This window comes from Charadrius vociferus, unplaced genomic scaffold (assembly GCF_000708025.1).
Source record: "Charadrius vociferus isolate BGI_N301 unplaced genomic scaffold, ASM70802v2 scaffold134, whole genome shotgun sequence".
In the NCBI taxonomy this organism is placed as follows: Eukaryota; Metazoa; Chordata; class Aves; order Charadriiformes; family Charadriidae; genus Charadrius; species Charadrius vociferus.
The window spans coordinates 6168496-6193259 of NW_009648333.1; the positions used below are offsets into that span (position 1 = coordinate 6168496).

The following is a 24764-nucleotide window of genomic DNA, read 5'->3' on the forward strand; positions in this document are numbered from 1 at the left end:
TTCCGATTGTCTGCGCTGTATGGGTTTGGCCAATACAATTCAGATTTTAAGCAATGGTGCCACTGCATGGTACACAGCAGATGGAGTTTTGGTGCTGGAGTGGGTCTCACATAGTAGCGCTGTGCTTGCTGCTGCTTCCTAAACAGCTGGAAGTCTACAATAACAACACTTCTACTTGTCTGTTATCTTGGACAATTACAATTCTGCATCTCACTCCAGGCTATTAAAATGATTGTCCATACTGCAGAATACTACAAATACACTTACTTTGTCTTTTTATGTTGCTTTATTTTTAAGGGTTTATTTTGCTTCGTTTAAGGAAAACAGGTAAGGAAGCTTAAATAACAGATCTCAGGAAATGAAATGATCGCTACATCTTTAGTTGAACTGTAATGCACTTAAGAAAATAAGAGAGAGGTTTAAGTTAGAGTCATGGGAACTGGTGAACAAAGCACCAAAAAGCATGAAACCCCAACACAGATGTTGCAAAGATTTTCCAGATGTGGAATTCTTTCTATGGATCAGTAGAGTTAGTTTAACTTACTTAAGCTATAATGATTATTCTGGGGGAAAGAAAAGTATGGCTCATTTCTTATCTCTCAGTCTCTTAATATAACTAAATGCAATTTTCTTTGCTGAAGATTTTTATCTAGATTTGCTTTATGAAAAGATGTCTGTTTCTTATCCCTCTTAGTTTGTCTAATGTGGCGTACGTTACCTTTCTGGAAACGCCTTTGAAATGCACTACAGAAGTTAATATATGTAGCAACTTCTTTGGTTGGAACCTTTCTTGGTTAGTTTTTCGATGTCCAGTTCCTCATTAAAAACAAAATGATGCCAAGTTTTGACAACAATTGAGACATGTATATATGTATATCTTTACAGATTTTAGTATGGTCTTTGGTTATGTTTGTGGTTTTATATTCTTATGAGATATGCTCACACTTATTTTTTTTTTTCTTTGCTCTTTATTCAGCCGAAGAATTACCTTGGTTTACTGTATTCTGATCATTGATTGATTGCTGAAAATTTTAAGAGCCATCTAATTATTGCTAGAAAGTTTCCTAACGTGTAAAGGACACTTGCTGGTGCTGTGTAAGTTACATAGTATTCTTAATTTGATAATGGGTAGTTGGTACAGTTTCCTGAAGGAAATACATGGCTCTTACAAAACATAAGAAACACTCATGTAATAAAATTATATTCAGTGTACACACCAGGGCTGAATATTCAATACATTTTTACTACAAAATTCCATTTCTGACACATTAAGCAGTAATTCAATATTTGGATAGTGACTTATCCACTGGAAATTTTGCAATACAAATTTGTCATCTTGGGCAAGTTTTGAATTGGTCCATCGGGTTATGATTTGGGTAAATCTATGAAAATCAGTGGTAGGGCTGCCATTAATATAATTGAGGAAAGGGTTATACTAATCAATTTCTCTGTCATTAGTTTGTCTAGGCTTTTTATAAACCTATGCAAAACTTTAACATCCACAACATGGGGCTCCTTGCCTCAGCATCGTTCAGTTCTAGACTGTGTGGAGAAATGCCTCCCTTTGTTTTGAACCTGCCACCTTCATTTGATGTCCTCTAATTCTTTTATGGGAAGAGACAAGCAATTGCACATAACATCAAATGGTTACGAACACAGAGTGATCAAATATGGATAACTATTATGCTGAGAGACCAAAAAAAAGAAATAAGGTACAAACACTTTCACTATCAGAAGGAAAGGCAGGTATTAAATCCCTGACTGAAAAAGCCAGTACCACTTCTGAGCTAGCAGTCAGTTCTTGTGTGCCAGAAACACTGTCTTCTACTTGACTCGTTGTTATTGTCTGATCCTGCACCAGCCAGTTGAATGCCTGCTGAAAGGCATTTTTCCTACAAATGCTAGTCTGGATCCATGCTTCAAAACACAGAGTCAGACTTAAGTTGTAAGGGTGATCTGCATAAGAAGTACAAGCCCAAGACCTTCCTTTAAAAGACTGAAAGAAATTTTAGGAAAACTAGAGATTATACCCATGAGTCTCTTTCCATTTTGCAATCATTTTCCAAATACCCTGATAATGATGAAATTATACCTGAAAAAAATGATTAACCTCATATACACTTTAAAGTTTTGCCAGAGTGGGTATATCAGTTAGGAATGTGAAATCGAGCCCTGCCAAAGACACACTTGAGTTGACACAAAAACGTTATTCCACTCAAAGAATTAACATGAGCTGCTACACCACAATAAGTCCTTGGCACTCTCTGAACATGCTGGAGTTTCACCCCTGCTTCGAGAGCCTCCCATGGTAACTACAAGAGCAAAATCTTTCTAGTGTAGGCATGGGCTTTGTTCTGTAATGAGTGCTCTACATAAATCAATTGACAGAAAACAAATTCCTGACAAAAGTCTCTGTCTTTCTTTTTCTCCTTGCAACATGAAGGAACATTGATTCCAGAATGGCAACCTGCCTGGAAGAAGCAGCAGCTTATTTTATTTTCTTCTTTGCCTTTAAACAGATATTTTGATTGCTCTTTTCTAATTTCAAGCCTGTATTTTGATATGTATTAAAACCCATGATTACTTTCTCTTCGCCTTTCCATTCTGTTTATAGGTGGCTACTGCAATACGATGATGTACCTGGCTAGAACTCTGAAACTGGTTACCAAATGTTTTCTCTTCTTTTAGGTCCAAGTACAGCAGCAGGTGGAATTGAATGCACTGTACATTGGGCTTTAAATTTATACCTACCAACTGAACGAGAGAGGCTATTCACTCACAGAAACTTTCAGAGGATTTTCAGACTTGGACTTAGCGAGCTTCTCTTTACAAACTTAGTCCAAACTCTCATGACTGGAAAGATAACCTGCAGGGATAACTCCTTGCAGATTTACAGTTTATAGGAATTTGGCAGTTGTGTCTATCAATAAACTTGGTTTTCAGTTCTTTCTTTGCGCTACTTACGAATTAAGCAACAATTTCATGTGGTATCTGATTCTTACCTAAAATGTTACGAAGAAGAGATTCACTAATAGCCAAAATCAACACAAAAGTAGATTGAAGATGGTAATAAAAAAATTACATATGCAAAGTCAGTCAGTTGCCTCATAAGAATCGTACACTGGTGTATTTTAAATATGAGTAGCATGTACCATATGCTAGAGAATCAGCATTTGATTTGATTGCCACTTCCCCATCCATGCAAAAGCAACCTAATTTTACAAGAGTATTTGGAGAGAAGATTTCAGACAATGGCTAAACTTGATGACTACATACCACAAGGTATTTCAAAAATCTTCAAGATAACGAAAAACAGGTTTTGTCAGATATGGTTAGTATCTTTGAGTTTATAGACAACAAAAGATCTAGTCGCTTAGGCTGAACGTACTACAGGCAGATACAGCAATTCTCTCAAGCATCACTTGCTATACCAGAAGGCATTCAGAACACAAGTCAACAAGTCTAACAAGAAAAAAAACACCCCAGTTTGAGCAACCTGTGATGCTGCGGCTACATACAGCCCTATCATTGTGCTGCCAAGGACGGTTCCACATTAGGAAGACACTTTGCCTCCAGGTGTGCCTAATCCAAAGAGTGCTTTTGGGTGTCTCTCACCTGAGTTTTCAGCATGTCCTTAGAGGAATGCAAATAAGCATGACTTCTCATCAAACATCAAAGAGCTCTTTCTTTTCCCTAAGGATTGGTGAAAAGGAGCTTTTCATTCTAATAAGACAGGAGTTTAAAGTGTGCATGTAAGTACCTAAGATATATAAACAACAAACTCCTGTGCTGGCTTTGCAGAGTAAAGCCCGCGTCCCAGGTGATCTGGGACTGAAACCATTTCTTACCCTTCTGTTTCAACAGATGCAAAAAGAGAAGAGTTATCTTGCCACGTTGTCTTAAGGGCTCTAAGCTCTTCATATTAAAGATGATTTAAAATTGTTCAGCTCTTTGGTTCATCTTCAACAACTCTGAAACAACTTAGCAGTCCAAGTCCTATTTTCAAATGTGAACACAGGAGCATAATATGATCTTACAGATGTTTTGAATGTTGTCTAGGAACCCAAAGAAATAAAGAGGAGCTTATTAAATTTTTCAGAAATGAGTAGGTACCTTCAAAATTCTGTGCCATGTGCAGATTTCACTGGCCAAAGGTAACCTTTACTGGGAATTAGCGTACAATTAGCAGGTGTCACAACAGAGATAAACGTTTTTCATCTTCAGGTACAGTAATAGTTTTGAAAATGTCGCCAACAGTTAATTTTAAAATTTGGCTCTGGGCACCTCAGCTTTTCAGAAGCTGACTCTATTTCTGGACACTGAAAAAGAAAGCCTGTCACCTGATTTCCAAATCTACAGCACATCACTACTCTGGAAACCATTGCCTAATGATTACATGTCAGTATCAATTAGGAACAAGCAAACCAGTTTATATTTCATCTGAATCAACACAAGTCTTTACTATGAACTCGGTCCGAATGAAATTAAGCTAGAAATAACTTGATTAACTGGTTATCACCATTCTCTGTTATTCTTTTTACAGCCAAAAAAGGAAAGGAAGGACAACTTGTTCATGTTTGCTTTGATTTAAAAGCTATTTTTGGCCAGGGACTACCTCTTGTAGAATGTTTCTGGTGTCCAGCACAATAAGAGATCACAATTTGGGCTGGGTAATATAAATGCTACCAAACTACTGAGTAACTGATAACTAACTTTATACTGAAAAGCAACTTGATTAAGGTTAAATATATGATACAAGCAAGAATATACTGAGTACCACTTTGCAGTCTGTATGGTGGTGTTGTAAAATGTGAGCACATTATAATGACTTATAATGTAATACTAAATTAAGTTTGCTGAAAGTAACAAATTCATAAGCCTTCTGCTGTATTTTCCACTTTCACAACAAAGAGCTCAATCATGAAACATTGTTTCCCACAATATTTTTGTTTGCAAGTTGGGATTTTACAGTCTGGAAGGGTGGGTAAATAAATGATAAAAAAAACCTGGCTGGAGAGCAGCTCTATGGAAAAGGCCCTGGGGTCTTGGCAGACAGCGAGCTGAGCGTGAGCCAGCAGCGTGCCCTGGCAGCAAAGAGAGCTGGCAGCATCCTGGGATGTATCAATAAAAGCATGGCCTGTAGATGGAGGGGAGGGATTATCCCTCTCGATTCAGTGCTTGTTAGACCACATCTGCAATACCGAGTCCAGTTTCAGAATCCTCCCAATACAAGACAGACCAGGGGAGGGTCACCAAGCTGGTTAGGGTCTGAATCACTTGGCCTGCGAGTCAAGGCTGCCGGACTTGTTCAGCCTGAAGAGATGGCTTTTGGGGTCCTACCGGCAGCTCCCCAGGACCTTGTGGGAGGGCAACAAGAAGATGGAGCCAGGCTCTTCACATTGTGTATGTGAGGATGACAAGAGGCAACAAGCATAAACTGAAATCAGAAAGGATCATGCGGGATATAAGGAAAACCATCTCCTCCATGGAGACAGTAGAGCAGTGGAGCAGGTAGCCTACAGAGGTTGTGCAGGCTCCATCCTTGGGGGTTTTCAAGACCAGACTGGATAAAGTCCTGAGCAACCTTTTCTGACCTCAAGGCTGGTCCTGCTTGAGCAGGAGGTTGGAGAAAGGACCTCCAAAGGACCCTGTCAACAGAGTCATCCTGAGTTGTCCTTTGTTTAACTGTATTTCGCTAATAGGTGATGAAGTTTGTTATGCGAGACAACTTATCAATGTGTGATGAAACTTATTGATTAGAATAAGGTAATTCTATTACAGAACTTAAGAAAAGACAGCAAAACAGCAAAGAAGTAAAAGTTCAATTGCTCACCACAGGAATATAAGGCACTGAGGCACTGCTCCTTTTCTCTAAAGCAAATGCTGACATTTGAATATTTGTTGAGGAAATATTTAAAGTTATCCTTGTTATTGGCCTAAAATAATTTTAAAGATCAAAGTAAATGAAACTATATTAAAGAAATGAACAAAATTAAATGCCTTTGAAGATAACAACAGCATATTTTGATTTAAAAAGCTCTTCCAAAGAAGTATATGGACACATTTGGGTCCATACTGATGACCCATACTCATGCAGGTAGAATAAGAGAACAGAAGCTGGCTAAATATTTAAGGATTTGATGCATAAGAGGTTCTGTTAGTTCTCAGATACTTCAGATGTACTTTATTATGATGCAATGATTTCATGGAATTTGTTTTAGCCTTCCAGAAAACATCTGTTTTTCTGTTCAGGCATGTGACCTGAACCTTTGTGTCCTTCCATGGTGTACATCCTCCTTGACTGCCTGCTCCCCCTCAGAGCACATTCACACTACCTGGCCCTGCCCTTCACTTTTTAAGACTCAATTAAGCAACATGCAACAAACAAACATGAGGCGTTTTAGGGGCCATCCTGCTTCCAGTGCATTTAGCATGGTTTTAAGTGGACTTTCAGAGGAAATCGGCAGACCCAAGATCTACTCTTTCCTCCAAAACCTAAAGAAAATGGCCACAGCACCCTCGGATTAATGAGGTTTTGGCTTCACACAATGCTACATGTATTTTAAAGTCTATGTGTTTATATCCACATGCATACAGTGAATATGGTGTGACTTTTAAAAGTGAATTAACTTACTCAGAAGAACAACTATGGTAGTGTACGGTTAATAAGCCACTAAAAATCAAATACCAAAAATCATGACATCAGCTATTTTACTGCATTTCAGAAAACTGAAGAAAACCTAACAACTAAACACCATCAGCAATCTTAGCACGAAACGTCAGCTTTTGGTATCTATTGGCATCACAAACCTTTTTTCTAGTAATGAAAAAAAGTGGAATAAAAATATATCTATTAGCATCTATCAGTGTCTGGCAGACATCCATGAATATTCTGGCAGTTTCTCTAACTGTTTTTTTTCCAGTATGACCCATTGAAGTGCAAGTGTTCACCTGACATTTTTATTTAGAAAGCAAACACTCAGCTAAAACAAATTTTATAACTGTTGCAACATGAACAGCAAAAGAAAGATTACCTAGCTAGGAGCTGGTACTTCATACTAAGGTCTCACAAAAACACTCATAAGATTGTTCTAGTAAAATCAGATACAATACTTACAAAAAGGAACAATTATTAATTTGTTTTGTCCAGTTTATTCCGGAATACTAGCTAGAGATATTGTAAAGCAGCCAGAAAACTAGCAACTGTGCCAATTAACTCCTATTTCTCTCCCGTTTATGTGGAAACTGGTAGCCTGTAACCAGGCAGATAGTGTTTGCTCTAGGTTCAAAATAAGTTATGTATGGATGAACCTTTAATGACGAAGAAAAGAGTGTCGAGCGGGTACTGCTCATAGAAAGAATTGATTTCCCTGGATCTAGAACATGTTTGTAAAAATCTAGCGGAGTTTCTTTTCTTTTTTTTTTTTTCTTCCCCTTTTTGATTAGAGCTACAGTTAAATTAAAAGAAATTAAAAGAGCTCTACCTAGTGTTCCAAGCAGTTGGTCTTTTATGTGCCTTGTTGAATGACAGTGAACCTGCCACTACTGGATTTTCAAGGTCCTCCCACTGTGAGTTCTCACAGACGGTCCTGACCTGCCTTGTCATCACTCCATCACCTCCTGTTCTGCAGCTCATCTCAACATGGGGCCGAGCACCAAGTGTCCTCTGCTGCCTGACACTGACTGTTAGAGTCTGTGAGAGGAAATACCCTGCCGTTCAGGTCCCTGTAATCATCTGTGTATTTGTCTTCCTCATGAATCGAAGGCATCCAGAGAAATTGACACCAAAGGACATTGAGCCTGTACTTTATTAAATAGTATCTTTACCAGCAATCTAAAGGAGACACAGAAAGAGACTTGTTCGCTGCGAGGCCCGTATTGTAATACTAACACCGGGGAGCTTTCAAACACTTTATGTTGGCCAGAGATCTAATGAGGCTGTTGTCTTGGACTGCGCTTAATACTTCATCCTCTTGTTTGCTTGCTGGTCACCAAAACACAGATGAGAAATGGGCTGTCAAATCTGTTCTACTCCATGTCAAAGACTGACACGTTTATTTGCGCTGAAGTAGAGCTCTTTAACCTACTAGTTGGAGAGAGTGTTGAGATTTACCCGAAGAGGCTGTGGAATTTTTCACTAGTATACCATTAAAGCAAGAGGGAATATTTTGGTAGAATTATGAAAGCTCTTAAAAGCATGTTCGCTTGCTATTCTGCTAGGGAATTTTTACTGCTACAGATGAGTAGTGTCACTTGCTTTTTTATACTATTACATTCTGTATTTTTTTAATTGATCCAAGTTTGTACTTAACTACAAAGTAGTATTCGATGACTTAAACCTTATTTTATTTTTAGGGCAGCAACTTTTCCAAATGTGCGCTCAAGCAAAATACCACAGGGCAGTTGTTTTATGCACAGGAAAAATTTATTTATTATAATGCTGAACATTATGGACCAATGGTGTTAATATTTATTTAGGGCTAGACTAAACCTTCTGCCCTGTTTATATGATAGCACATAGTTTCATCACCTCAAGAGAAATAAGCCGTGCTAGTCCCTGACCAGATGTGGATATTCACTGTACCTCTCCCGCTGGCTCTGTTGTAGCAATGTTTTTAAGTGACAAACACAGTTCACTATTACCCACAAATATTTGAGGATAAATTGGGAAATCATGAAGTAGGTCCACAAAGAGACTTAGGCAATACTTCTAATATTGACTTATAGCCATTTCACCTTTGTTTTGGGAACAGTGCTCCAGAAACTGAAGCTAGCCCTGGATTAGGAACCTCACAGTGGATTCATGGCACTGAATATTGGTATCTATGTTAGGAGCCATCCTGACTCTACGGTTAGTGGAGAGTTAACCAATACCATTCAGTCTCGTGTGGGATTCACATCACTAAACCAAATGCCGACATACAGCCAGGTGAACTACAGAAAGGTTCATATATTGATTATTTTTAGACTATAAACAAAGCCAACACCACTAACTCTGACATAGACACCATCATTATTGACAGGCGAGATGAACCCTCCTTCCCTCCAATTTCTTCATAGTTTGTGGAGAGAATTTAAGAATAAAAATCACAGCAGTCAGCAAGATAAGTAAAGGCCTGGGAATACATAAATTACTCAGGAGAAAGATGGATGCATCTGAAAAAACAGTCTTTTGATGGCCAGCATTCCTGATTTAGGTGCTGATGGTCCCAGCCCTGAGTCATCTCTTGGCTCAAGCTGTCATTTTCCCTGACTCTGCATATTGCTTGGTCTTAACTTCTACCTTAAAAAAGTTCTTTTGAGATTTCTTTTTTTCACCATTGCCAGAAATGTTGACAATATTGAGATTTCCTAAAAACGCATTTCTCAGAAATAACTGATACTATAATACAGCATTTGCAATGCCCTAATTCACACAACTTGAAATTATAGTATACAGTTAGGCATGACTGATGTTCTGCTCAACACACTGGTCATTTATAGGTTTTTGCCAGAAGGACTCTGCAATTTCAGGTTTTACCGCACTTTCCACTGTGAAAAATGGTTATGCAACTCTTGAGTTATTAATTGACAAAAGTAGCAATGTTTTCAAATTATGTTTGGCTTTGCTCTGAATCTAAAAATAGTGTGGGTTTTGTTGCCTTTTTTTTTTTTTTTTTTAAGTACTCCACTGCAAGTTTGTATTTGATGTACTCAAAATTTACTGCGTGTTGGAAAAATATATAAAATTGAGAAAATACTTAATTTCAAGGATTAACAATTTCTATAAACATTACCAGTAACATGTGAACTTCTAAGCTGCTTAAGCAGCTTGGTCCATTTAAGGATCTAAATGTTTGGTTGCTTACAGGAAAAGCATTTAAAAGTATCAAAATATCTGGAGCCTACAGAACAGAAAAATCCTGTAAAAACAGGTTTCTATTTACATATATAGAATTTCTGAACCAGAAACATTGAAATAGCAGCCTTTCTGCTTTCTTGTATTTCTCATTCCAGTCGTGGATGAAACTAAATACTATGAAGTAGGAAAAAGGGAGCTACAAGAAATTATTCAAATTCTCAAAACAAGAAAAGGTGTTTGAATAGACATTTTGAGTGCATTTTTAATACAATTTTAATCCAATGATATCCAATCTCTTTACCTATTGTGTTATCACTGTCAGTAGTAAAATAAACAGTGGTTTCTTTTTGTTCTGTAATATTTTGTAATGTATCTTATTCTGTTTGTAAGAGTAGAAACTCAAAAAATTTAGATTGTTGGTTCAAATAAATATCAAAACTAGTATGTGTTTTGTTCTCTTCCAGCAGACACGCAAATATGGTTGGTTTTTTTTTTGGAAGGCTTTCACACCTGACTTGTCTTTGTCATTTATGAGCCTTATGCAATGTCATTTATCTGGTCAACAGTAAGCAGTGATGATCAAACAGAGACTGGTTAAATTGCAAACCATGAGACCTGAGTTTCTGAATCAAGAGCCAATGGCATTCAGAAAAAATAGCACTAACTACCCCTAGAACCAAGTGACTTCAGTCAATAGGCCTGATTTAAATAATTATCTTCCCAACACATGCTTAATATTTCCAGAAAGCCGCCATAACCTCATGAGTGTCCGAGCTGCAAAGAGTTAAACAAAAGCCAAAACTGATTACAAGGCAACCACATTTCTACTCACAGTCTGGCTCACGCTCACGGACATGGAAATGTCAGCAAACTCGCTCCACATGGCATGAAGTAACACCTAGTATTTGAACTATTAAATATAATGCTGTCCACAAAAAACATAACACTGATGTTTGGGCAGGAAGAAGGAAAAGAGAGACGGATTCATACTCGTATGTACAGGTTATAAAGTGTATGTCAAAAATACATTGATTTCATACCATCACCAACACTGACATGATAGGTAGTTTTGAAACTGCAAAAGTAAGCATAGAGCTTTGAATTTTATTCCGATTTTACAAACTGTTAGCTATGGCAAACACTTGTTGCAGCTCTATTCCTCTACTGTAAAACTGAGGTCATTACATCTCCATGCCCTGAAGATTTTTTAATGACTTTCAGACAGTTTTTCATCTTCTACAGTACATAATTGCTAAAGATGTACAAAATCCTATAATGTTACATGGCTACTTAACAAAGCACTTGAAATTAGCTGCAAATAGGAGGGCCAGTTATAATCTGTTTGCATGTTCGGACATAATTTAAATGGTGTGGCCAAATACGAGCTGCCTCAGAAAAAGAAATGCCAAAATATACCACCTGCAAAGTATATAAAGAAAATTCTTCTAAACTATGGGTCACAGTTTGGGAATTATTTATGAACTTCAACAGCTAAAATAGCAACATCCCGATGAGACAGCTCCATAGCTTTTACAGTACTGATTAGCACTGTGGCTTTTCTCCCAAAAACATTTTTTAACCTATTCCTCTCCCTTAATAAGCAAAAGAAAACAAATAATCCGAACAAGGATAATGCAAGAAAACATCCGCAACAAAAATCAGACAGAAATCAGAATGCCAGGTGGCATTTGGATATTCTGAGATATTTTTCAAGCTGTTTGAAGTACAGTAGCAAACTACCAATTAAGATCAATGACAAAGAAACCAACAGAGATTCTAGAGATCTCTAGCACTAAAACTGGAGGGTTCCCTAGTGTTTATCACAACAATACCCCCATTTGACAGCGTGTAGCAGACAATCACTAATAGACTTCACATACCAACACAAAAGTACATATAGTGTTCAGAGAACTTATGTAACAGAAAAGAACATAAAAACAACCTTTCAATATTCTGAAACTACGTAGCCAAAATAAAAATTATTTTCTCCAGTGAAATGCTCCAGATAACTGAAATTTCCTGCCAAACTTAGAGACAGACAGTAAAGTTCACACCAAGTCATAAGATTCCACTGAGTTGAACAAACCCATTGGCAACCATGTTTGTTAATCGAGACATCAAATAGATCAAAATAGACCAAGTCACAAGTTAGTATCTAGAGGAAGACTGACATATAAGAGGAAGTTGCGATTCAACTGAGTACTTTGCAGGGTAGGTTCAAACATCTTTATTCGTATCACACAGAAAGTGGGACTGCCTTTCAGAAACAGAAAATATCCTGTTCAGGAAACAATGAGTAACCTTTACACAGGCATTTGTCAGGTCTGTAACCCTGCACATGCGAAACCCCACAGCTGAAGCCCGTCTTTTGTCACTTAGTTAAGTAACACTGTATTCCACAAAACAAACACAAGGAAATGAGAAAGCAAGTAAATATTTACTCACCAGCCTTCTCCTTTTCTGAAATAACTGGCATAGCCTGAAAGAAAAAAAAAGATAATGATACTACGATTAAAAAAATAAGAATCTTAGGGAAATGTTAAAAACTTTAAATAGATATCATATGAGCGTCCAGAAGGTCTGGAAAGAACTGAGTTAAGCGCTCTGGAGAGAAACATACAGTTCCCATTTGAGTGGCTTATAATTTATTATGAAACCAATTACTGAAAAAATAAGAATCTTAGGGAAATGTTATAAAATCTTAAAGTAGATCATATGAGCGTCCAGAAGGTCTGGAAAGAACTGAGTTAAGCGCTCTGGAGAGAAACATACAGTTCCCATTTGAGTGGCTTATAATTTATTATGAAACCAATTACTGTCAAAAAAAAAGAGGACTATGAGAGAAGGGAGGAGATGGAGTTAATAAGATATTCCAATGATTGCGTTTTGAAATAATCATCCTAGAATACATGCCCACAAAATTCCACTGGGAAATTACTAAATAATTCTGAAGGAGCGAAGACAAAAACTGTGTGGCTGAAGATGAGATGAAAATGACAAATCTTTCTCCTGCAGAACTCAAGTAGGGTTCTGCCATTGACTGCATATAGTTACGACTCAGGCTCAAATGCATACTGTTCTATGACATATCGATTTCTTACTTTTTATACATTTTTTCAGAGATAAGTAATAGGAGTGTTTTCATATTGGCTGTAATTATTTTTGGACTCGGAAAATTGTTGGTTGGGGTTTTTTTGTGGTTTTTTTTTTTTTGCAATGGATTTAAAAAAAAATCTTTCATTTTATGCTTTTCTTTCAGACTAATGTGGAAGAACTTTCTGAGTGTATTTTTCCTAAAATAAGTACGTTATAGATCAAATGAATAGTAAAATGGAATTTATATGGCACCCATAAACAGAATAAAAGAATGTGCAGATATGATAAAGTTAAGAAAGGCTGAAGGAGAAATGGGATTGGGTATGAAATGTACGCAGATCTGCCATGTAAGTTAAGGTATCAATTTTACATCCCTTTCACTCCTACTAGTCTAGCCTTTGGTCAGCAGATTTTCTTGCTGCAGATTTCACAGAAAAAAGAAAGAGGGGAGTGATGGGCAGAAATCGGAGAACAACCAGTTTCAGACTTTATATAGTGTTCCTGAAAGAGACTTTGAAAATTTCATTTCAGGATTTGATTTGTGCTGCTATATAAAATAACATTTTATAGCATTTCCTGGATGACATTTTATACCAAATTTACAATAGAACATGCCTTAGACAGTATGTATTAAGGTAATAGCCATAAGAATCCTTTTCTGATTCTTTGTTTCACCTGTACTCTTACTAGTTAAATATCTGTTGCTTGAGTCTGACATTTAAAAATGTATTGAATAACTTTAGTCTGATGGTACAACAAAAACCCCTTGCTTGAAAAGCATTTCCCTCACTTCGTATAAACATATATGTGTTCAGAAGAGGTACCATTTTTCTGCAGTAATGCAGTGAAAGGATTAACTTCCACAGACTGAAGAAAGTAAACATGCCAAAGAAACAGTAAAATCACAGAACAAGGTATCAGTTGCAAAGAAAAAAACGGTGTATTATGTACAGATTTTTTGGAAATGGATAGAATTTTGAAAACCATTATATAATTTTCTTCTCTTTCCCAGACCTAAGTGATTACACGCACTAAGAAAAATAAGAAGAAATAAAACCCCAGATTCACTATTATTTGTCTTAGAAGGAAATTTTGAAAGAGAGAACTTTGTAAAGCAGAGAAGGTGACAAACAAGCAAACAAACAGGAAAAGAAAACCAAACAGAAGAAAATAGACTGAGGAAACATCAGTGTAAATCGAATGGAAGAATCAGGACAAATGAAGGAAAGATGGGGGCTGGTTATTATCATGTTTTAATGATAAACTTTGTTAGCCATAAGAAACCTGAAGAATGTATGATGGCTTCCTTTAAGAAAAGCTCAAAAGAAAATATTGAGATGACTGGAGATGTGGCAAAAAACAGCGTCATCATAAGCTGTGTCATCGAAAAGAGACAACAGTTTGATGGGGACAGCCTTTGTAAGGTCTAAAACGCAAGGCCAGGATGAACAGCTGTGAGCCAGTGGACTGGGGGGACGCAGTTACAGGACTCAACGGGGATACGACAGTGACAAGTATGGAAGATAATTTATCTGGTGGCTTTATGGCAGACTTAAGTAGAGTTTAATCATATTGTACATAACTGCAACATGAGTCGCTGGTAGTGCCTTTAGCCTGAATGAACACTTCTGAGTCAGCATCCACCATCATTCATATCAGCATGTAGATTTTTTTTATTATTATTTTCATATCAGCATATCAGATTTTAAAATATTGTTAATCTTTCTATTTGTCACTTCAAGTCATTTACTGGAAATACACAATATTTCTAATTCATGATTGCTGAAATATGTTGGTTTACAGCCAAACATAAATTTTTAGTAAATTTGTTAGATGCTAACCCTAAAGGTTGTTAGAATTGTTTAGCGGGTTTAGCCCAGGTAAAAAGCTGTAGCTCGAAATGCAAAGAACCATAATGCCTCAGGACAGACGTGTAAGTCACAAAATTAGTATTTCTTTAACTAGAATGAAGAAGCACTATAAGTTCCAGACAATTTAAAGGTAGAGTGAGGTTTTGAGATAAAAGTACTTCCTATGTTCCTACAGCATTCTTGCAGCAATTCAGCGAGACTGATGTTAGAGAGACCAATGGGGATTATAGGAGCCACTGAAAGTAAGAATTCTAAGATCGAGTCAGGTGCATGGAAAAAAAAATGCTACTAGAGCATTCAGGTAAAGAAATACATTCAAAATGTTAGCACCACAAAGTATATAAGTTTTCCTAGAATAATTAGGAGAAGGACCTCATACAGTGGTCACTACCTGTCACTGTCATTTTTCACTTCTCCAGGTCCTCGACAGTGCATTATGTAAATACAGAGATTTATTTTTATTGCCTCACTTTTCTTCCTGATATCAGACTTATCCCACTTTTTCAGCAAAACATGGTTGTGTCTTTCATATGCATCTAAAATTAGAACTAACTTTCTCTGATTTCATCTTATTGATTAACTGCACAAGAAATATTGTATTTTCCAAGAACCAAATATTTTCTCACAATATTTCTTGTGCAGTTATTTTCCAAGAACCAAATATTTTCTCAAATTCATGTGAAATCCAAGTAAAAAAAAGAAAAAAGAAATTACCTCTAAAAAAGCCCTTATTGTAGCATTAAATTAATGAAAATAAAATCTTTAGAACAGAATGGGAAGCGTATTTTTTCCAAAGAATATCAATATTCTTCTCATTGTAAATAACATGAATGTTTGACTCAGAACATGGTACCATGGCACACTTATAAATTCTGAACCCACTATAACAGTTATGAAAGATGCTTTCCTTAAAATAATGTATAAACAAGCAAGTCTTACTCATTAATTCTTTACAATTTGATATATATACAATTATATAAGTGTATTTTTAGTCAAAGGTTTAGATTTGGTTAGTTTACAGAAAAAATTGTAGATCTCCCTATTTTTTTTTTTTTTTAAATATAGTAAATGTAAAGTCCCTGGTTAAAAAAAAAAACACAACCAAACCAAAAAACCCTCACCAAACCCCACCCTCTTTATGCACAAAGTACACAGACAATAATTTCAAATATGTTGGCTTTCTAAACAGAGCGTAATTCTGCTGAATCAAGATGTAAAATGAGCTATAGATTCCATCAGAATGTTCTATTGCTGTTTAAAAGCTGAGAAAAAGAAATCCTAAATGAAGATAGCATTTATTGAAAATTCAAACTAAAGTAAACAACAAGCAAATCTTGTTCAACATGATCTCAGACAGTCCTACTATTGGTTTAGTTTTTTGTTAATACAGCTACACATACTGCTTACATGCTGCCCAGTGGGAAAACATGATTGTTACTTATGAGAAATGCTCTCATCTCCAGTACAGTTTTGAATTCACTGGAGACCTCCTTCCAACGAGTTCCATATGTTCCAAATGAATTGCATTCCCAGGAAGTGATTTAACATTTCTGGCAATGGAGCAATTAAACCGGATTTTCCTGCTTGGCCAGATGGGTTCACTGTAACTTCACGTTATTTCTCACCCCCCTCACAGAACTAAAGAACTGGACTAACAATTTCCACATGATTGGGTCACATGTGTTAAAAAAAAAAAAAAAAAGCAGGCACACGCCCTTTTTACACCCCCTTCACAAATTTCAACATCCCCCACCCTCCCCCCAAAGTCAGGCTCCTCTCTATATTTTAATAGTATGTGCTCTTAACAGCAACAAGAAAGAAAAAAAAAGGGACATCCCTCTAGAGACGTAACCTGGTATGACTTGCCTATCAGATCATCGCTGAAATATACTCAGAATTTTCTTTTAAATTAGAGAATGTGATTTTTAACCTATGAAAATCTTACTTGAAATGTCATATTGAAAATTTTTGTCTGCATCCTTACTGTGTTGCCACTGATTCCTTGTAGAAATATTATGTCTGCAAATATGACTGTAAAGGGCATGGAAAATACTATATTAGACATTTTTCTTTAAAGTTGCAGTTGCCTTGCTCAGATAGAAATAATTACCAGTAATACTTGGTTAAATAACCATTTTCTTTGAATTTCATTAAAAGTCAGGTGGAAAAGCTGTCTTCCATCAAGAAAGAAAATGGTGGAGAATTCTGGCAAATCAAAACTTAAAATAAAATTTGTGCAAAAATTAGAAGTTCTGTTTGACCAAAGTCAAAGTATCTTTTTTTTTTTTTTTTTTTTTTTTTTTTTTTTTTTTTGAGTTTTTAAGAATATTTCAACAGGAAAGAGAAGTAAATATGTAAAAAAAGCCCATAATTTCAAACAGGAACCATTCATTTTGGGCATGTGCGGTTCTTCACCGTGAAAACAGGAAAGAAAGAATCCCTCCCCACTCCCCAAATCAGCTTCCTTCCCATACAAAGTCAAAATTCATTGATTTCATTCTCTGAGCTGGGCTAAAAAACTAGCACCGTAGCTTTCCTGTTCAGAAGCGGTAGAGTCAGTAGATGTCTGCAGCGTCCTGGTGGTGAAAGGGGGAGGCGTTATGGGTAAAGACAGATGGAGTGCCTTCGGGAACAGTGGTGGGGGTACGCTGAGCTGCAAGACTGCCCTTGCAAAAAAGCTGAGGCACATCCAGTCTGACCTGAGCACAGCTTAGCTCTCCCTTAACTCTAGTGCAAAGTTATACTACTTTTTTTTAAATACTGATCTTGAACCTGCAGACAAAGCCATAATGAATAAAATTAGACTAGCTGTCTTTTCCTTTCCTTGCACTCACAAAGCATGAACAGCTCTACCACAACTGACTGGTCTGCAAAGGGCCACAATAGATGGGAAAGGTTTGTATAAACCAGCAAAGTTGCTGTAGGAGAGCATGTAACATACAATTTCTGAAATAAGGATCTAGTGACATCTATTTTTGTAGTATCTGATAAACTAATTGCAGTGAGTCTATATTTCAACTTTGCAAGCAAGATATAGCAACTTTATATTACAACCATGAAATTCACATTTTTCCCCCAGAATAATACTGTTGGGTTTTTTTTTTTTTGGTTGATTACAGAAGATAAAGTCCATTTGGCATTACGTGAATCACATTTCCAGTGCTGAAATCCATCCGTGATTGATAGTCCACAAAGCCCTTCCATCACAGAAGGCTGTTAACTATCCAGCATTTTTTCAGGTATGTATTTGAATAAACACGTTGGGAAATTTCCTTGCTGATGATCTGATACGTCTTGATTTGCAAGTATTTATCTACAGTTTTGCCTGTGGAGATAATAACTTCTACTGTCCAGGGTGCAGGGAAAACTCCAGGACAAACAGCATACTGGGATGTGACTAGAAAGGGAAAAATCCAGCCTTCGTAATAATTGTGAGCAGGTGACTCACAATTGCTGAGCTCAAGTTGTCATAAATCCCCTATCTTATTTCCGAAGTGCTTGTATGGTAATCACCTTTCATTCCAGCAATTAAAAAATCATAGTCTAAATTCTCACTTTAGTGGGTGCTTCTTTTATGTAAAACAGCGTTAGTTAAGAATTGTGTTTTTCACCGAAATTATTTGCTTCAGGATCAAACCCATGTCCCCATTCTAAAAAACTGGAAGCTTTATATCCAATTAGGAGCAGAAAAGAGACCAACCTCCAAAGCTTGCAAACATAAAATGAGTGTTATATTTAGTTTCCAAATAGGATCATTGATTTTAAGACCAGAAACAACCATGTAGGTCGAAAGGTATCTCTCTCATCTTCTTTCTACTCAAACAGTCAAAACACACAAAAATCTAAAGTGTTCTAAAAAAGAGTGATCTGCTGAGCTTCTGACAAGAAAGAAAGGAGGTAATATCAACACAATATACAATTACGAAGGAAGGACTAATGAACCGAATGACAGAGAACTCTCTATTCCACTAAACAAGAGCAATCTTGTACCTGAAAACTGAGGTCAACAACACTCAGACAGAAAACAAATTATAAGCATTATGTAATTTCTCATCAAACAGTGTATGTTCTGTATCATCTGGGGTCCTTAAATAGACATTTTATTTTACTTAGAAGGTATGCTCCAGTTTTCTTAATTTGGATAATTAGAAGTTAAAATTAACTGAATTATTTTACAGAAGAAAAAAATCCACAATTGATGGGATAGTTTGAAGTTAGGGAAATACTGCAGTCCATAACCAGAAGTTTCCTCAGTAATATGCATATTACAACAAAATATTGAATAAGTATCTCTACTGGAAAATTTTTATTTTTTTGAAACCAAAGCCTTCTGTGTTAATGAATCAGATTAAGAAAACAAACACATAGAAAACCCTTTTGGAAATACTCATTAATTTAAAGTAAAGTAATCTTCTGGTATTAGCATTGAACTGAAATCATAGCAATAATGTAGAGGAAAACCCAAGAATGATTAGTTTATAATTCAGAATTATTTACAAAACATTATCTTATTAAACTTGTAAGTTTTTAAAGTAAGTTTTCAGTTAACAATTTTACAGTTTTGATTTTTTTTTTTTCCAGCTGAATAAGAAAAGAGAAGAACAAAATCATCAACTTTTAGAATAGACCAGCTTTAAGAGGGGAATTTAGCAAGGTCTTTCTTCTTTGTGGTCTTTCATTATACTAAAGATTGCAATTACTTGAAGTAGAGCAGAAGGCAATTAAAATCCACCCAACAATAAAGCTGCCTCAATTAACTCAATTTTAAAAAGGAATTAATGTCACATTCAGAGGTCTCCGACTAAATTTATGAGAACACTATGAATTTAGTTCTAGTGGAAGTACAAAGCTGTATGCTTGCCTGCATATGCTCTCCTCCAGTCAGTTGTATGCCTCTCCCCAACTATGTTTTCTGACTAGATATTTCTGTTTGCTTGAGCCTCTTTATGCCACTGAGGTCATGCACAGAGACCCCTTCTAGTTAGTGCTGGAGGGCTGGCAGCTCTCCTTCCATGAGGCACTTGCCAAGAGCCTGCACTTGGGGTGGTCTGGTAACTTCATGTGTCTTCGTCATTCAGCTGGCAGAGTGTGACTCTTGCTGGATGGGAAGTGCAAAACAAAGATGCAGGATAACAGTCTTGTGCTCTGTGTGGTGTTATTACAGACTTTCCATAGATCAGGGTAAGCTCCCAATGCTCTGAAATCTGTCAGGACCATGTACAGCTGGTTTATATGACAGATAAGACAACGGCCTGTCCACGGCTTGTCCAGACCAGTAAGTAGAATTTGGCCATAACATAGAATTAAGTCCTTTCTCCTCAGGGATGGTAAGTCTTCAGAGCAGCAGCTGCAAGTTCCTAAGTACCTTGAGATTTACAGTCACCCATTTTGTGAAACATACTTATGATTTTTTTAAAAATTAGCAGTTGTTAGACCTCAGCTTAATTGCATATCAGGACTTAAATTGAAATAAAAACAAATGTGTAAAATAAACTTGGTTTTGATCCTTCCCAGGAGCTCCCCAGATAAGGAACTGCATTTCCACTTGAACTGCTCTTTAATTATGGCAGTGGACATCCAGTACTTGAAAGAGAGGTCAGTTAAATTTTAGTTTAATGTTAAGGAACATTTATATAGCTTTTGCTAATAACAAAACCTGGGCTTCCTCCAGTTCCACCAAACATATGTATCTCTTCCCTAAAGAAAACATAGCTTTAATGTTAACACCAAAGCTGAGATGTGACACACTACCTCTAGAACTGGAGCAGCCCCAAGAGTGCTCATGCTTTTCATCAATCACCAGAGGTTCTATTAGGGTTCATTTACACATAGAAAGCTTTTTCCCAAGCTCAGAAGTCATTTGTTTAGCTAATGTTTATCTTATAAAACCTTTTACAATAACAAACACATCAATAAACCCTGAAACATTGGCAAAGCTGAACTACTTGGGAACCAGAGGGCACCCAGCTCTGTAAGGCAGCAGTAAAAGATAATTAAAGTCTCATGTTCCCCATTTGTTTCAACATCATGTAATGTCTACAAATGTGATTTTGCCTTAAAGCCCTTAAATCTGGAGAATGCTTCTACATGGCTGACAGGAATCCCAGGTGATTTCAGTCTTTTCTCATCTCTTTATACATAAAACTTACAACCTTAGAATAAGTCTATGTTTCATGTAAATAAAAAAAAATAAGTCTTTCAATCATGTGAAGATAGAAAGTAAAATTTGTTACATTATGACTCTAAGTTATCAAACACCTTTGAGCACTTACTTGCAGAGTAAAAGGGGAAATTAAAAACCCGAAAAATCATACCATTTTTGTCTTTCCTAGCCACCTCAAAGAAAACAAAGGAGATCTTTGCCCTTCATCCCAAAAAACGCAAGTCACTCTTACTAATTTTGAAGGGTGAAGACACGAAAAATCAGGAAGCTCACCTTATTGCTGAAGATGCCAGAGTCTATCATAATGCAGAAGCTGCATGTTCATGACCTAACTGAGAAAAGGTCAGCAGTACAAATCATCAGATACGTAAATTAGCAATCTGATTTTAATGATCTTTCTGTTAAGTCAGCCCAAATCCAATGGTTGATTGCTATATACATTTTTGAATTCCATTAATGTTAGTCTCCTGGATTCAGGTCTCACAGAGAAGTTAATGGTTGAGGAAAGCCTCGCTGTGTTCAGCTTTATGTTCTGGAGAGGAAAATCAGGTGTAGAGCATCTTAGTAACTTATTGACACCTATTGAGAGGGCAGCAACTATTGACAGCTACTCACACTCTCATCCTGTGTGAGTTTGCTCTCTTGAATCTCTGCAGGTAACCCCAGCTGGCTATTCTTTGCATCATTAGCAGCAGGCTGCTGCAACTGTTTAGAGCTGTGTCTCTCTCAAAATAAAAAAAAAAGCAAACCCCAAGAAACTGATTTTTAAAACATGGTATGTACGTTTTGGCAAAGATCTTTATGCTCACAGTCTCATGTGAATTCAGCCACTGTGACATTACGTTTGTTAGACCAGGTGTGAAAGCATCAAAGGCAGATCCCCAGGGTGACACTTGATCTTTGAGCTTTATCTGGGCATCGAAGAATAAATTACTCCAAAAGCTAAATCTCCTCTATGATCATGAAACCTTTACTTTCTGCAGAACATCATAGAACAGCATAGAAGCTGAAGAGTCACATAATAGTGATGCTAATCACGAGATGATGGTGAGAGGCAGGAGGTAGCATGCCGCATAGAATCAGTGATAGGTTTGGGATAGTCAGTGGGGTGTTTTATTGTAGAAAAAAGTGCACCTAACTTTGAAAGGTAGCAGGAGTGGTCATAGGAGAGTAAGTGCCAAATTTCAGTAAGTTGTAACCAAATCAGCTAGATGTGATGATTACTATGTTTCTTCTTGGTTTACTAAAACATAAAGCAAAATACATTAACATAAACCACCCCGTTTGCTTTCACAAGGAGAAGCCAAATGGCAAGGAGATGAAGCACGGAAGACACTAGCTTTGTCTTGGGTAGGAGGAGGAGGTAGAAAGGAGGGAAATATACACTAAAATATGCTATCTGGATTTTGTTTTATTTGACCATATTCTTGGAGTCTCAGTTTGCTCATGCTCCAACATATACACATAGTGAGTGTGAGCTTAAAAGTCACCAAACACCAGTACTGTGACCTTACTAAGTCAGTATTTCTCCTGGTCATCCAAGAGAAAGTGAACTGAAATGAAATAAGTTCTTTTGAGTGCTCTCTGCATACGTAGTGTGCTACCTTTAAGGTTGTAGGTGATGGACAGAGGCAGTAAAACAAAAAAACATCTTTTAGCTGAAAAAGTAAGAAATCTTGCATTTCAGTTAATTGAAGAACTTCTGTTTCTTTCAAGATAATTAATTATTTTTTTAAAAAAATAAAGAGTAGGAAAGATATTCCTTAAATGAAAAAAACTCATATTTTTTCCCAAAGACAGGAAAAAAAAAGTAAAAAGTAAAAAGTAAAAATGAGAAGTTTCTTTGTCACTAGGAAAAGAAACAGGATCTTTATCTCCTAAAAGGGCCTAAGGAAATGACGCAAAGTAAGTTTTCTAATACAAATATAACAATGAAAGTCCTAAAAAACACCCCAAGCCCTTGAAAAACCTCTTCGGGAAACAAAACATTCATCTGCACAGCTGTTTTATGCTAAAATGCTTATAACGAAATCCCCCTTTTTTGTTTGAGGAAAAAAAAAACCAAACCCAACCATAACCGCTTCTAGTTTAATATCTAAACTCTGGTCAAACTAGGCATCAAATTTCCTTTGCTCATATAACCAAAAGCTTGGTTCCTCTGGTACAGTTAATAAACCAGAGAAATACATATTTCATCTGCCATATAGTTTCCTCAGCTGGAAGAATTACCAGTAAGAGCGCTACTCCAGGTCTGTGATATGACCAATTGCTGTTACGTTTCTTTAGGGTCTTGCAACACCTTGCTTAACTCAGTGATGCTTCCACTAATATTTCACAGTAAATACCTCCAGGGACAGACACCATCACGGACAACACACGCGCTACACATCTTCCATCTCTGTGCAGCAGTCCCATTTTACTCCCATGTACTATCTGTCAAGCTGGGATCTTTGATGCCATTAAAAACCAGAAACCAAGAGAAGCACTCATACATCTGGGAAGTTTTGCTCATGTTGCTGACATATTTTAAAAGCCTGGGAGGAAGGAGAGGTGTTTTGCAATTGACTGCAGGAGACTCCAGGTTCTATTCACCACCGTAAGGCTCAGCCATATACGCTGCAGGTTAAGGTTAGGATGAGCTTACTGCATGTTTAAGATGACAAGCTAAGTATTACTTCTCTTAGAGCAAGAGCACCGGGGATAGTCACGGTTTGGTATTAGAAGAAGAATACTAGTTGGACAATCTTTTAGCCACTTACAAATATTATAAACATCTCATTTTTCTCATCCTTAAAATGTAAATAATAACGTTTTACCATTAAATGGGATGTTTGGGGGCTTTCGAGTGCCTTGAAAAAAAATTCTGCAAAGTATTCTGATTGTTCTGTGATAGATTTTTCTAGGCATTATGTCTAAAAGTGTAGTATATTACAAGATCAACACATAACAAATCAATTAAGCTTTGAAGATATACCCACCTTTTTCTTACAATTGCTAAGATTTTTACTGTCAATCTTCTAGAATGTTACGTATTTCTGTAGCTTGCATTCCGATATAAAAATATTTTCCAGTAAGAAGTTCCATATTTTAGTCCATTTGTTCTAAGATTTTGATTGTTAGAATCAGTGGGTGTTAAAGTAGACACAGCTCCTCACATCATAAAAATGACACTGCCTTTTTTATCTTAATTAACAGATAAAATAATTTTTTATTCGAACAACGGCTAACCATAGCTGGTGAGGGATATGCTCTGTCTGAAAAAACTTTATTTTCTGAACTCCTTTTATTGACACTTAAAAGTTGGAGATATTCAACATTCCATTACTGTTTTCTATGGATGATATATTTCTAATTCATGGAAAAAAGAAATTGTTACTGATACAGAGCACAATTCTGCAAAAGTCAGTAGGAACTTTGCCAATTACTCCAGTAAGTGATGGCTCAAGTGGACACTGTCTGACTCATAATCTCCCTGTATATGCTGTGTCCATTTTGTTGCTAAAGATACAGTTCTGTGTCTGCCTGTGTGGATACGCATAAAAGATAATAAAATCTACTATTAAAAGCCAGGATTTATATCAAACCTTCTACTAATTGCTCCATTTACTATGAAGACAGACCTTTTAAGATGGTTCCTTTTCCAGAAGTTCTAAACTTGGTCTTCTTTCAGGATCGCTTTACTTATTTACTTTATTCTGAATTTTATTTTTGGTTTCTGCAGGCACTAAGCAAAGTGTCTCATCTACGTCTGTGTTCCCACGCTGTTCCCACGAAAATCGCACTCAGGCTTGCA

General features: G+C 36.6%; 1 protein-coding gene across 1 annotated transcript in view; it reads right to left on the reverse strand.

Moving 5' to 3' along the window:
• DLC1 (DLC1 Rho GTPase activating protein) overlaps positions 1-24764 on the reverse strand; it is a 220056-nt gene that overhangs the window by 124700 nt on the left and 70592 nt on the right. Inside the window, exon 4 of the mRNA XM_009884989.1 lies at positions 12287-12320. Within this exon, the coding sequence (XP_009883291.1) occupies positions 12287-12320 (34 nt within the window). The remainder of the gene's footprint in view (positions 1-12286; positions 12321-24764) is intronic.